The sequence below is a fragment of the Phytophthora sojae genome, assembly GCF_000149755.1.
Source record: "Phytophthora sojae unplaced genomic scaffold PHYSOscaffold_5, whole genome shotgun sequence".
In the NCBI taxonomy this organism is placed as follows: domain Eukaryota; phylum Oomycota; class Peronosporomycetes; order Peronosporales; family Peronosporaceae; genus Phytophthora; species Phytophthora sojae.
Genome location: NW_009258119.1, coordinates 5,377,597 through 5,390,838, shown reverse-complemented (window position 1 = coordinate 5,390,838; position 13,242 = coordinate 5,377,597). Strand labels below are relative to the sequence as shown.

Sequence of the window (13,242 nt, the reverse complement as noted above, 5' to 3'; positions counted from 1 at the left end):
TTTTGCTGCTAGTAGCTGGGCTCGCATCTCGCTCACCTCAATCCTTGACTTGTCGATCTCGTCACGTTCCAGCAGCGACTGCTCTCGAGCTTCTGCAAACTTGGTCTGCACCTCCTTCAGTTGCCGAGTCAACAGAAGCTTCCCCTCCTCCAAGCACTCGATCGTTCCTTGCAGCTCCTGCTCTTGGTTTTTCTTCTCAGTCATCAGCGCGCTAATCTTCAGCTCACTTGCTCTCAAAGCCTCCTCCATAGCATCCTTCAGCTCCTGAATCTCGTACTGAAGGTCCGTGACTTGTTTCTGACTCTTCTCCTTCATCTCTTGCTGGCCTTGAAGCTGACTCTTGAGATACTGCCGCTCATTGTCAAGTCGACGGAGGAGAGCTTCCATCTGCACACGCTTGGTCTCCTCGCTGGCGTTCATCACACTCATCGACCCGACCTTGGCTGCGTCTTGCTTACGTTCTTCCTGTAGAGCTTCAACCTGTCCTTCTGCATCGACAAGCTGGCGAGTGAGTCGAACGTTCTCCTCGACCATTTTCTCCATCGCAAGCTTGGCATTCGCTTCCCTGCTCTTCCACATCGTCAGCTCCTGGACGAGATCGGTCACGTTCGCCTGCAAAGTGACGAGTTTGCCCTGCAATGCCGCTTGTTGGGTTGTTAGTAGCTCCTTCTCTTGAGAGAACCCAGTCTCAATCCGCTCCATTTGCTTCTTGAACGCTTCTTCCTGCTCTGCGAGAGCCTGCCGCTTGTCGACCTTCATTTGCTCCATAGCATTGGTCACTTGAGCGAGGTGGCTGCCCAGTTCCTCTTTGCACTTCATCTCGGACGCGAGTTGCGCCTTCAGGTACTCAATCTTGTTGTTGAGATGCTTCTCCATCGCCTCAACGTCCTGCTGAGCTACAGCAGCCGACGCGACCATATTGATCGAGTGTCCTTGGTTCCGTTGCTGGACCTTCAACGCTGCAACTTGGCGCTCAAGACGCTGGTTCTTCTCTTCGAGCACGACGACTTTGTTCTTGGTCAAGTCTTCGAGCGCGGCCTTGGCATTTTTCGCTTGAGTGGCAGCGACTTGCGCTTGACTCTGGAGAGTCAGCATTTGCATCTGCAAGCTCTCGCTCTTCTCCTTCGCCGAGTGTTCGCTAAGACGCAGCGTCTCCATGTCCAGCTGATACTTCTCATGCAACTTCTTGAGCTCTGCTTGTTGCGTCTGCACGAGTTGTTTCTTGGCTTGCTCCTTGTCTCGAATTACCTGGTCCAGCTGGAGGTTGAGCGAGTCGATGGTCTCGATGAGCCGGGTGATTTCTTCCGCTGAGCTGCTGCTGCTTTGCTTCACCTTGCTCTGCTTCGAGTGGAAACTGTACTCCAGCTCGAGTAGCTGCTTCCGCGCTTGATCGTCTTTCTCTCGGAGCATGGCTGTGCATTGCGTTCGGGTCTGTAGAATCTCCTGTTCGAGTTTGTTTCTGTGCGCTTCGACTCCTGCCAATTTCTGCTTTGTTTGAGCTAACTCAGCTTCCAAAGTGATCACCTTATCAGCTAATTGTCCACTGTCAATTGGAAGTTGAGGGGGGGAATTGGCTGTCGACTGCTGGTTGCTTCTAGCATCGCTGATGACAGATCCGTGGGTATTGTGGCCAGATTTCTTCTTCTGCTTCAAATCTGGATGGGATACTTGTAGAGAAGGTAGTACAGAGCGCTCCCGTGAAGTGCTCGACCCGCTTGTAGGTCGCTCCGAGGTGTCATCGAGCTCGGGTCCGTTTGAACTTCGCTTGTTACTATCGATCACGGCGGATTGTTTTGCTAGTTCCTCGAGGAACATTCTGTCGTAGGGATCACTAGCATCTTGTGCAGCCTTTTCGAGCTCATCGTTTGGTCTGGAGCCAGCCTCCACGGACTTGTTCTGTCCTTGAAAGCCCATGTCTCGAACTTTGTTGATGGTCGAGTAGACTCGACGGCAGTTTGCACACACCAGAACCTGTTTGTAGAACTGCGTAGGATTAGAGCGACCAAGCTCCATGCGGAAGACGTTGTCAGCTTCTTGCCATTTCAAGCCCAAAGCAGCTTCGTCTAGCTGTGAAGAAGACTCTTGCAGAAGATTGAGCTCTGCGTGAGCAAGCAGTAGGTTGTTGTTGCCCATCTTGAACCGCTGTCCAGTATCTTCTAACACAGCAAAATCCGGGTCATCGACGCCGTCGAGATTGTTGCTATAACTCGCAGTGTCTTGTATCCGCAATGCATTTAGCAACCTCATCAGCCCCGGGAGTGATGCTAAAGAAGTCTTACAAAATTCACCGCGACATTTAGCAGCGCAGCTATCTTCTTTAGCACCAGTGGCCGTCTGTAGGTCTGGAAGTGCGGATTTCTTCTTCAACGTCGATGATCCAATCGCATCTCCGTTGCTAATCGTTTGCAGCTCCACATGCCCAATGTGCGTCAACCAAACCGTCTGGTTTCCATCGCAGACAAACTCCAGCGTAGCCGCAACGACTTGGGCGTCGCCTGTCCTGGATAGAAAGCTTACTACAGTGGCTGCCGCAGTCTCCACATCTTTATTGACGCCTGTCGATAGCGGGAGTGAAACTTGAGCATTCGAACCTTTCAACCTCTCGTCCAGATAACCTGCCCATCGCTCAATTTTAACGTCAGGTAAAGTAGATCCGCCATCGCTCGAAGCTTCAACCTCGGCCTGAAAATGACTATCTGGATCTCCGCTAGGTGGAATGTAAGCTTGGAGTCCCTCAATTTTCTTTATCAACGAAGACGAGCCCCGCCTTCCACCATCAAGAGCTTGTAGAATCTCTTCAAACTCCTCAGTATCCACCAACTTTCGTGAGCCATCGAGAAAATTCACGACTGCGACCCACTTTATCCTCTTTTCGCTTGATCGTCCAGCTAGCTGCAAGAATCTGTCGCGGATTTTACCTACGGGCAGTGATCCATCCTTGGTCATGCGTTTACGTGAAATCGCGCCGCTTTTCCCCGTGAAGAGCCACAAGAACGAGTCGATGTCGCCCCTATCAGCGTCCCGGTGGAATACAATGGTGTCGGTCATTCGCACTTTACATTTCTTGCTTTCATTCCAGAGCGCGGCATGGGCCCACTCCCACCCACGAACCACGACAGGCTCCGATTGATACGCAGACGCTCGTAGCCCCTGCTTCCGCCGCTTTGCCATCGTATCGTATTACGAGCATCCACTTTTGGGGGGGGTTTCGCCTTTCGAAGAGTGATAATACAACTCCAAATCGGTAGTCACATGGATCAGTCCCTTTCGGACGAAGGCACAGATACTTAAAACTTTAAGTATTATATCTCTAAAGGCGTAAGGCTTTAAGAGTGTTGGGAGGCTAACAAGAAAAGCGTTGATTGAAAGAGTTACCAAATGAAAGCGCTTCCAAGACGAGCTAGTCTTCAAAGTCGAGGCCGTGCTTCATCTTCTGCTCCACCACCGCAGCGGGGATTGGCTTCTTGCCGACGATGAAGAAGAACGGAACAGCCTGCTTGCTCTTGCGTGCGAGCACCGGCTTCCAGTGACGACCAAAATGCTCACCCGAAGTTTTCAGGGACACCTGCATCTCCAACTCCCACGGAATCTCGCTAAACACTCCGTGCAGCGGGTCGTCCTCGCCGTACTTCATCGCCCGTTCCCCCCACTCGTCACCGTCGACGAGAATTCGACCGGCGATGTCCGCCCAGAACTCGCTACCAGGGGCCGACAAGTAGTCGATGGCTTTCAACAGTTCGACGACGCCAGCTCGGTCGATGTAGGGGATCAATCCCTCCATAACCCAGAACGTTGGCAAGGTTGGATTGAACCCGTGCCCCATCAGGTTCGTCTCCAGACCCGCCTCGGCTAGATTCGAGACGATGCAGTCGACGCTTTGGGCCATCAGCGGCGCGTGTAGCTCCTTCATCACTTCAGCCTTGTGCTCGAACAATTCACCGCTTTGGTCGACTTCCAGGACGTGGCAGCCTCGGAGAGACTCCAGGCGATACGCGCGAGCATCCAACCCAGCCCCGAGAATCACAACTTGAAGGATCCGTGGATCGCGGTGATAGAGAGCTTCGTCCAGGTAACGCGTACGGAACGCGATGAAGTCGTCGGGGAACGACTGCAGCTTGTTCGACACTTCTTTGAGGAATTTCTCGATCTTCGGCTGATGCTTCCGCGTAAGCGGCTCGGCAAATGGGTCGTTGATGATCGAATCGTTGCGAGCACTTTCCACCGCTCGAAGGTAGGTCGTCACGAAGCCCATGGACTCAGTGAAAGCATCATCTACCGATGCAGCGTCCACTTGGAACAGCGAAGACGGCACAGCTGGATCCATCGGTGGTGTTGCTTGGCCTACGCTCGAGCAAGCAAAATCTGTTGTGAGGCTTGGAGAAACCAAAGATTCCCCCACTGCATTTTCCCACATTTTTTCTGCGAGCAGCCAACGTGATGGCTGTTGATTCGTCGGGCGAAGGTGCCAAAAGACTGCAAGGGAATGCTAGATTAATTGTTATCTGCTAGCAAGCCTATGCATACACGCTGAACAGCGCTTCAGCTCAGCATGTTCAGCAGTCCAAACCAGAGCACACGTCCTTCTTACACGCTTCGGTCGGAATGGGCTTCTTGCCGACGACAAACCAAACTGGAACGCTCTCGCCGGTATCCGAAGAAGACAACGGTGACCACTTGCGACCAAAATGAACCCCTTCCTCCCCAAGCGAAGCTTGCAGCTGCAAACACCAGGGGATCTCGCGCAGCACACCACGTAGTGGGTCGTCTTCGCCGTGCTTCATCGTAACTTCACCAAAGCCCTCGACAGCAAAGGTTGCGTGGCCAGCGATATCCGCCCAAAATGTAGGCAAGCTTGAGTCGAATCCATGAGCGAGCAGCTTGTGGTCCCAGTCATCATCGGCGAGGTTGGCAACGATGCAGTCAAGCTTTCGTGCCATCAGCGGCGCGTCTTGCAATACTTCGGCTTTATGATCAAATGCCCGGGGATTTCGCTCAATTTCCAAAACATGGCATGCACGCAGTGACAACAAGCGATACGCGCGAGTGTCCAAACCAGCCCCGAGGATCACAACTTGCTTGGTGCCGCTGCCGCGGTGCTCCAGTGCGTCATCGACGTATCGAGAGCGAATCGCGATCAGATTCTCCCATCGGACGCCCTGCTCAGCCGTCCCCTTCAGGAAACTTTCCAGCTCGTGGCGGTTCTTCTGCGTGAGGAGACCAGCAAACGGATCGTTGTACATACAGCCATCAAGATAGCACGCATGTACGCCGTTCCAAATTTGGATAGAAAGAGGTAAACCACGTAGCGAGGTGGGATGTCATCTTCAACTTACATATTGTAGCCATCTTCCAAATAAAACAATATGATTGGCTTAAACAATGAAAACGTTTTAGCCAATCCATGTCATTTGCTACACTTTCGCCACGTAAGCGATCAAGATGCGGGTCGACGTGACCTCGCGCTTCCGGGAGCTGGCCCCAGCGACGACCCACGCTGCCCCCAGCCGACCTAGCGTCTTCTACGTGGAAGCTGCGGAGCTGGTGCGTCTGTAGACATCAGAATTCCGCGTTAAATCGCTCGTTTAGATCCTAAAATTCACTTTTTCTATTATGGATATGCTAATTGTTACTGTTATTATCCTTATTATCCTCCTATCATACAGTTAAGCAGCCTAGTGGAGCTGGAGAAGCTGCTGCAGCGCGTGAAGCCCAAGTATCTGCTGCCCAAGCGCTTTGTCCGGACCAAAGGGTCCCGCATGAGCGAGGCGGACAAGGACGAGCTGGACGCAGTGAGTTTTGATAAGGGTGACAATCATATACGGACAGGGTAATGCTGACTCTGTTGCTGGTGACTTGAAGGACCTGGTGGAGCTCATCAAGAACTGCAGCAGCAAAATCGACGATCTCAAGACGGCGGTGGAGGCACAGGGTGAGTCTTTTTAGTTAAAGCAGTCTCTTATTGGGCTGCGGACGATCTTGACGTTATTTTTCGTGTATACAGCTGTAGTTTCCAGTGTGGGGGAGTACCAGAGAGAGGTGGTGGCCTACTTGCTGGAGGTATAGTGCTTGGCGGTGGGTGAGTGAAGTGAAGGAGCTAGCTGACACCATTTTTTTTCGTAGCGTTTGAAAACTATTGCGGATGGAGCGAAGCAGATGCAGAAGAAGAGGTACCAGCAGCCGTTCCTGCTATCGTCACGGTGAGCGTTGTTCTTCTTGTCCAAAGTTTTGCCATGACAAACTTACTTTATATTGGTGGGGTGAAAGGTTGCTGCCAGAGGACGACAGACAGGAGCTGGATGCACTGGAGCAGAAAATTGTGCGGATGAGGGAAGTGGAAGCCAAGAAGAAGCAACTTACTGTCAGCTCTCCGAAAAATCCTGAAGTTCCGGCGCTTTTGTCGCCACGATCACCAAAGTCGCCGTCCACGAATGGACCAGCTTCGCCGCTCGCTGTATCGTCTCCGGTGAAGCAAGCGAAACCGGAAGTCCGTCAGCGCAATAACTCCAAAGCGCGGAAATCAGTGCCAAAACCACAGGTGGGCGCTACTATAATATCATATCGTTGTGGATATTGAACTAACTTCTAAGTTTGATGCGTTCGTCCACTCTCATCAGCAGGCATCGGTGTTTGCTTCACAGAAGGATGCGCTTGAATTCACGGAAGAGGAAGACCGTCGCTTCCGTGTCGAGAACGTCATGCTTCATCGCCACTTCCAAGAAAACCTAGAGGACGCCAAGTACGCTGTTGCTGTGCATATGTGATCTGAGTACGTGTTTTTACTAATCGTGTGTTGTCTGTACTTGTCTACAGGAAAATGGAGTCGAAAATGGCCGAGATTTCGAACCTCATGGGCCAATTTGCGGACAAAATCATGGAGCAGCAAAACGATATTGAGCTTATCCAGCAACACGCTCAAGAGACGAAGTCGAACGTCACTCAGGTGAGATTTTATATGCAAAATCTGGCCACAGTGACGCCTAGGCAACTAATATACTGTACTGTGGCGTCATGTCCAATGCTCAGAGCAACCGCATTCTGGAGCAAACGCAGAAGATCGGCAAAGGCTACGGCTTCATGATCTTCTGCTTCTATGTGGGATTCTCGGTTATCCTGCATATGCTGCATTATTTTAACAGTTAAATACACGAGGCGGGGACAGTGAGTAGACCAGTCCAGTCTTCATGAGTGAGGTGCGAATCGCCGTCTGAAGATATTCGTCGCCACTCAATTCAACGGTGCGTTTACTCGCGAGAAAACGACTACTCTATTAACCTATTTGTTTCTGCTCTAGATGGCATCAACAGCCTCCTGAGTGAGACCCTCGTAGCACGTGAGCCCATCGGCATTCAGCAGATCGTCCCTGGCACCCTTTTCCATCAGGTACTCCATGAGGTCGTGGAATCCGTACTCATGGCAGTAGTGCAACAGCGACTGGCCATTCAGGTTCTGTGTGTTGATGTCGGCACCGCGCCGCAGACAGAGCTTCGCAATGCGCTTGTTGTTGTTCTGGCACGCGACCGAGAGCAGTGTATTGCCAGTGGCGTCTTTCGCGTCGATGCCGGTCGACCAGTCCGGACTATTGAGCAGCAGCTCGACCTCGTCGTATTTGCCGTGGCGACAGAGACTGAAGATGTTATCAAGCTGCTCTGCCTCCTTGACTGCCTGGGATACGTTGTCGCGTTTCTCCACCTGCACGACCGCGGGCTTCGTAGCTGCCGCACCTGCTGGTGTTGCGGTATCTGTGGCAGTCTGGACGAGTTCTGGACGAAGCATGAGGTCTTCGATGAACTGCGTCCCGAATATCGCGCGGCCTGCTGTCCAAGGCGAGTACCCGACTACCAGCCATTCCTCAAGTGCACCACGAGGCCTAACAATTCCGACACTTCTCGGCTGGTTCATGTTCTTGATGACTGGCAAGTAGTTGGCCTGCATTTTGCAAGTCTTGGTGCTGGTTACTGCAGCGATGAAGTCCTTCGGAAGACAAGCAACTCGCTGATGCAACGCTCCACCGAAGCCTTCCACTGCGGTTTGGCTGTCACCAGAGGTGTCCACAGGCTTTCGGACCCAAGACGTGCCCTCTCCTGGCGGAGGATGTGTCTGATACCCCGGAGTCTTTTTCCCTACATGCGGTCCGCCCCCGCTGAGCTCGACATCGTCTGGAGTTGGCGAGATATCCACCGACGGAGCCACGGAGTACCCACTCCTCGAAGAAAGCAGGGACGTACCAACCGAGCTGGTCTGCGATCGAGAAGAAGTCGGGAGTTCGTCACCTTCGTCGTCCTCGTCATCCTCTCCATCCTGCTCGTCGAAGTCATGAGTACTGCTGCTTGATTGGAGTTTTCGAGCCAGCTCCGACTTGGTCGGTGCACCTTGGCGTATCGGAGAGGTGCTTTGCTGTTGAACGCGCATGCCGAGGCCCATGCCAAGACCGATGCCAAGCTGCAACATGTCGACACTAGCACCCTTTGCGGCCGGAAGAGCTGAGCCCAATGCCAGTGTGATGCTGTCGATCATCTGCTTTGTGGTGGAATCAAGAGGCGGTACGACAGCTCCATCAGATTCTACGGTCTCATTTGTCGCCACCCCGGCAATCTGCACTCGCGACTTCGTTGAACTCGCCGATGACGCTCTACTACCGGCGATGCTACTTCGCTGCGGCTGTCGCTTCAAGTAAAGTTGGGGGACTTGAATTCGCGTGAGATCTCCCTTGCTGACTGATGCTGGACCAGAAGGACTACCAGACATGAGGTCCACCACGATGTCGTGCTTCTTGGCGCTGGCCGTCACAAGCTTCACACGGCGCTCCTTATCTTCCGGGGCCTCGAGTTTCTTGGTCATGTACTTCCGAAGATTCTGCTGCGAGTACCTCGCAGCTCCACCGTCTTTCGCAGCATCACTGTCTGCCGCACCAGTACCAAGACCGACGCCAAGAGTGGCGATTTCACCTTCTCCTGTGGTAATAACACCGTCGATTTCGCCGTCTTTGCCGCGAAACTTCTCCGTGGGCAGAATAGGTCGCGTCCAAAATGTGTCGCCGGTGTTACGGTCGTACCAATACGCCACGCCGTCCTCGGTGACAAACTCGTCGTACGGGCTGTTCTGCATGTACGCCCAGCTGCGGTAGACGACACTCGAGCAAAGTCCAAGGGCGCCATCGGGGTTCGAGTTCTTCATAAAGTCACCTGGCTGCTGTCTACCCAGCGTCGTGAAGGCCTGGGGCTGGTTTCGACTTGACTGGCCGATCCAGAGCAGATGAATGAACTCCACTGGCGTGTTCTCCCGCGTGGTAGGCACACAGAACGGGTACGTTCGATCCACCCGCGTGGTCACTGTAGCGTTGAGCGACGCCATGTTTGGTACCAGGATGCCGCTCGACGGAGCGACTTGCACTCCAGGGACGAAGTCAAGTACTGCGAATGGATCAATGAGCCAATAGGTCCGGAATCCATTGGCCTCCTCTTCACCGGTTTGCTCGGGGCGATTCAAAGGGAACCTCCGCGCGTCCAGTAGCATCATCTCGCGTCTGGTGTCTTCGTTGTCTGTGGACGAGACGAGATGAACTCGAGCGGCTACGACAATGCACGGCGGTCTTCGTACGTTGAGAGCGTGCTCGAGCGCACGGAAGACATATTCGGGCGTGGTTGGGTCGACAATCAAGCAGACGAATGAAGCCGTCTCATCGCGTGAAGGTGCTGGAGCTACTGCGCGTCGGTCGAACACTACGAAGTTGCCGAATTGAGCAGGGATGTACGTGGTCACCAGCATGTGGATCAGCAGCACAGCGGACAGTCCACCCACGTCCAAGTTGCCTGGCGTCGGCTTGCGCGAGAAGGTCGCGAAGAGCACGACGAGCGGTCTAACGTGTTTCGTTCGCCTTGCATCGGTTGAGCCATGTGGTGGGCTGCACGCTCCGATCTGCAGCGCTGCCTTCTGCACGGCCGAGATGGCCATACGTGCTGATAGTCTCTCGAGCCAACTCGCGCTGTGGCCAGCATCAATGTGGACGTTTGAAACAGGCAGCGGCAGTCGCTCCAAGAAGCTGGGTACGGGCATGGGCACGCAGCGAGGAGGTGGTAGCTCATAGACTCGAGGCTTGTATAACGCTACCGGTTTGGTGTACTCTGTCACGAGGATCCAGTTACGGAGTTGCGGACGAGCTGGATTAATCATGATGACATCGCGAAGAGGAACTGGGTGTTGACCGGTGCGGTCCTTGGAAGTCACTGGAGCTTTCGGGTGGAACTCGCAGACGCTCTCCGAGTACTTGGAAACCCACCGAGCGTTTTGAAGCGTGTTTTTCAGCTTGAAGAGCGACGGTGGTCGACTGGTTTCCTTGCCTCCTCCAAGAGTTCTCGGCAAGCGATCGGTTCGAATCTGCTCGAGAAACGAGCGGAACCAGGAGCGTGTGTGGAGCTTGCGTCGCATCGTCTTGTTCCAAGCGGAGGAGAGCTGCTCCAAAGCGCGGTAGATGGGATGCCGACACTCGATGACTGTGACGTACTGCTTGAGCTTGCGATCGTAGCGGAGAGAAGCGCGCTGCTTCATGAAGATTTCCTGGATCTCCTCCGCTCGGTACTTCCGACGCAGTTGGTCCAGCTCCCAGTTGGCGCACATGAGTGCGCTCTCCGTAGCGCGAATTTTTCTCGTCGAGTCTCTCGGATCTTGATGCAAGTCGCAGTGACGTCCATTGCTGGCACTCCAACAGTTGAAACACACTGTGACAGCTTCCCGCCGAGCTGCCTCTTTCGCCTCAGGATCATCCGCATCGTCTTCATTCTCTTGCTGCGATGTTTTCCTCCTGGACCTAGACGTTGGACTTTTACGCGATGTGTCTTCGTGGAAACCAGGGTCTGCCAAGTCGCGGATGTGTGGAGGTCTCCCTGCTCGACTCGCTGTTTTAGCTTTGCTGCGGATGCTGGAAGCCCGTGTGGGCGATTCAGGATTCCCCTCATCGGCTCTTGAGCGCTCCGATCGCTTGTCCCGATCACGGGCTAGGACAGCGACAAACACCGGTTCCTCGCGCTTGCCCAACACAATCTCGCGGCGTCGGCTACCTGGGTTCTGGTTGCGTGAGACCTTCCCTGGCACAGATTTCCGACGCAGAACGACGTTGGACGCGATAAGCGACGAGATCGAGTCGAACTTGGACACGTGCAAGGCGCTGCGGATCGTGTCTCGCAGCTTGCTGTTCTTGGTGCCGTCAGCGCGGAAGAGCGTGTCGTTGGTCTGCCAGTCGCTGTTGGCATCTTCTAACGGCGCGATCCGGTCCTGGCCACAGTCTTCGAGCTCAAGCGGAAGTGACTGCCGGCGCTCAAAGAACGAGTCGCCAACCTCGCTGTCCGCGTAGCCACCAGAGTCTTGAGTCCGATCGGTTGAAAGACTGCGCTCCGATGGGAGCACCGAGTCACACTCCCATGGATTCGGCGACGACGTGATGCCCTCAGGTTGCAGTGACGGCAGGCTTCGCGGTGACCGGATGGATTTCCTGTTCATGCTTGCTTCACTTGACCGGTGAGCACCTGATTGCTGGTGTTGCTGCTCCTGCTGATAACTGGACGTTGAGCGAGCTGAGGAAGACGCAGGTGATAGAGGCGGCAGTGATTCTATTGTCGACGAAGACCGCTGCTGGTTTGTCCGTGACGTCGCTGTCTTCACACTGCCGCTCGTGTTTAAGGCTGGGAGTTCTGGAAGTGAGCGACTTCGTGGTGTAGCAGCTGGAGTGAAAGTTGCCGGAGGTTCCCATTGACTCACTCCCGTGGTGGCGTTATAGTACCAGACCTCTCCACGCTCGACGTCGCGCACTTCGTGCCACTGATCAACTGGACGGTCAGTCTCAACCTCATCTGCTGGGACGGTAGCAGCTGTTGTGGCAGTAGCAGCAGCTTGCTTTTCTTCCCACCTTCGTCGACGACACAAGAACCCCCTGGAATGCGCTTGGATCAAGGTGGCGCTGGTCTCGAGTCGATTCTCCAGAGTTTGCTCACGTTTCCGCTGCTTCTTGCGAATCGCTTGCTCGGCCCTCGAACGCTCGCTGTTGTGGATGTCCTCCTGGCGATTCTGCTCTCGTTGGAAGGCGTTCTTCTGCCACTCGACCCCGTGTTTCGACGGCCTTATGTCCGGGTAGAAAGTGTCTTTGCCCTGTCGAATTCGAGTCTCTTCCGCGTCAAACGCCGATGGATCAACGGGTGCAGGTGGCTCTACCCACTCTTGATGGGGCGACTTGGCAGCTTGACTGTCAGCAGCTTTGGTGTCAGTTTGAGACTCTTGTTCATCGTCTTCGCTGTCGTCCAGTACTTCGATGGTTAACCGAGTTTTGTCCCCGGCGCTGGTGTTGAGCTTGGAGCTCTTCTTCGACGACTTTGGTTGCGTCTTGACGAGGCGCAGCAGCTCAGCTGTCTCCGCGTGTAGCTGAACGAGACTTTCGTCACCTTTGAAGACCATTGGGACTCCGTCGGCAGAGACATCGTTCTCGACCTGCTTGCGCTTGCGTGACTGGGTGCCGGCATTGCGCTTGGAGAAGAAGGAGCGCATGCTACTGCCGCATACTCGAACGATCCGACCTCGGCGCAATTAGCATGGAATTCGGGAAGAGGCGACATGGAGGTAACGGCTCCATCAATGGCTGACTAGTCATGATGCAGTTAGCACTGTCAGTCAGCCTTGTGCGCGAACATTCCCACCGCTTTGATCGACTTGCAGAATGTGACAGCCATGGAGCGATTCAAGGCAATACTTGCGAGCTTCTAGTCCAGCGAGATATTTAAGGGATCCGTCGTTCGCTACAGGGCTTCATCCAGGTCATTCAGGGAAGGACTGCTGCTTGTTCGACACTTCATCTATGAATTTCTAGATCATCAACAAGACTGCAGTAAAAATTGTTGGCATTGTGGTGCATCTTGGTGGTTATCGGATTAATAAGTGTAGCAAACCTGCAGATGCATGTTAATCGAAGCAGTCCTAACCAGGCACACGTCCTTATCGCCACAAGCTTCCAACCGAAGCGTGGCCTGCTTGGTCACTACCGTCACTGATATCATCGCGGTTGCCATTCTGCCGTGGAACATGCGTGACCATGCATCGATCCCGAACCATTGATGAGTCGGTGCACGACCAGCTTGGCTGTAGCGTACGGGGCCGCTATCATCATCCCGGACCTCCACGCGAAAACAATCTAAGTCCCAACGCATGCGTCGAGCGTCTATGGTCAGCATCGTCTTCATCACCGCCTTCCGTCTTTGCGAT

The 13,242-nt window shown here is 54.0% G+C and overlaps 5 protein-coding genes across 5 annotated transcripts; 1 reads left to right on the top strand and 4 right to left on the bottom strand.

Annotated features, from left to right (window-relative positions):
- Window positions 1-2,594: 2,594 nt before the first annotated feature.
- PHYSODRAFT_316164 (hypothetical protein) lies at window positions 2,595-3,171 on the bottom strand (the record flags this gene model as incomplete). The annotated part of the gene is made up of 2 exons (XM_009531516.1): window positions 2,595-2,682; window positions 2,759-3,171. 2 exons carry the CDS (start codon window positions 3,169-3,171, stop codon window positions 2,595-2,597), a joined length of 501 nt encoding a protein of 166 aa, XP_009529811.1.
- Window positions 3,172-3,400: 229 nt separating this feature from the next.
- PHYSODRAFT_508093 (hypothetical protein) lies at window positions 3,401-4,252 on the bottom strand (the record flags this gene model as incomplete). The annotated part of the gene is made up of 1 exon (XM_009531515.1): window positions 3,401-4,252. One exon carries the CDS (start codon window positions 4,250-4,252, stop codon window positions 3,401-3,403), a length of 852 nt encoding a protein of 283 aa, XP_009529810.1.
- A 301-nt stretch (window positions 4,253-4,553) lies between these two features.
- Window positions 4,554-5,240, bottom strand: PHYSODRAFT_334250 (hypothetical protein; the record flags this gene model as incomplete). The annotated part of the gene is made up of 1 exon (XM_009531514.1): window positions 4,554-5,240. The coding sequence occupies one exon, from the start codon at window positions 5,238-5,240 to the stop codon at window positions 4,554-4,556; it is 687 nt and encodes a 228-aa protein (XP_009529809.1).
- Window positions 5,241-5,663: 423 nt separating this feature from the next.
- On the top strand, window positions 5,664-6,894 carry PHYSODRAFT_508272 (hypothetical protein; the record flags this gene model as incomplete). Its single annotated transcript, XM_009531513.1, has 7 exons — window positions 5,664-5,789; window positions 5,860-5,929; window positions 6,002-6,057; window positions 6,121-6,197; window positions 6,265-6,535; window positions 6,615-6,749; window positions 6,811-6,894. Coding segments are annotated over 7 exons (819 nt in total), but the record flags the coding sequence as incomplete, so codon positions are not given.
- Window positions 6,895-7,287: 393 nt separating this feature from the next.
- On the bottom strand, window positions 7,288-12,531 carry PHYSODRAFT_262989 (hypothetical protein; the record flags this gene model as incomplete). The annotated part of the gene is given in 2 exon segments (XM_009531512.1): window positions 7,288-8,720; window positions 8,739-12,531. The coding sequence occupies 2 exon segments, from the start codon at window positions 12,529-12,531 to the stop codon at window positions 7,288-7,290; spliced, it is 5,226 nt and encodes a 1,741-aa protein (XP_009529807.1).
- Between the last annotated feature and the right edge of the window lie 711 nt (window positions 12,532-13,242).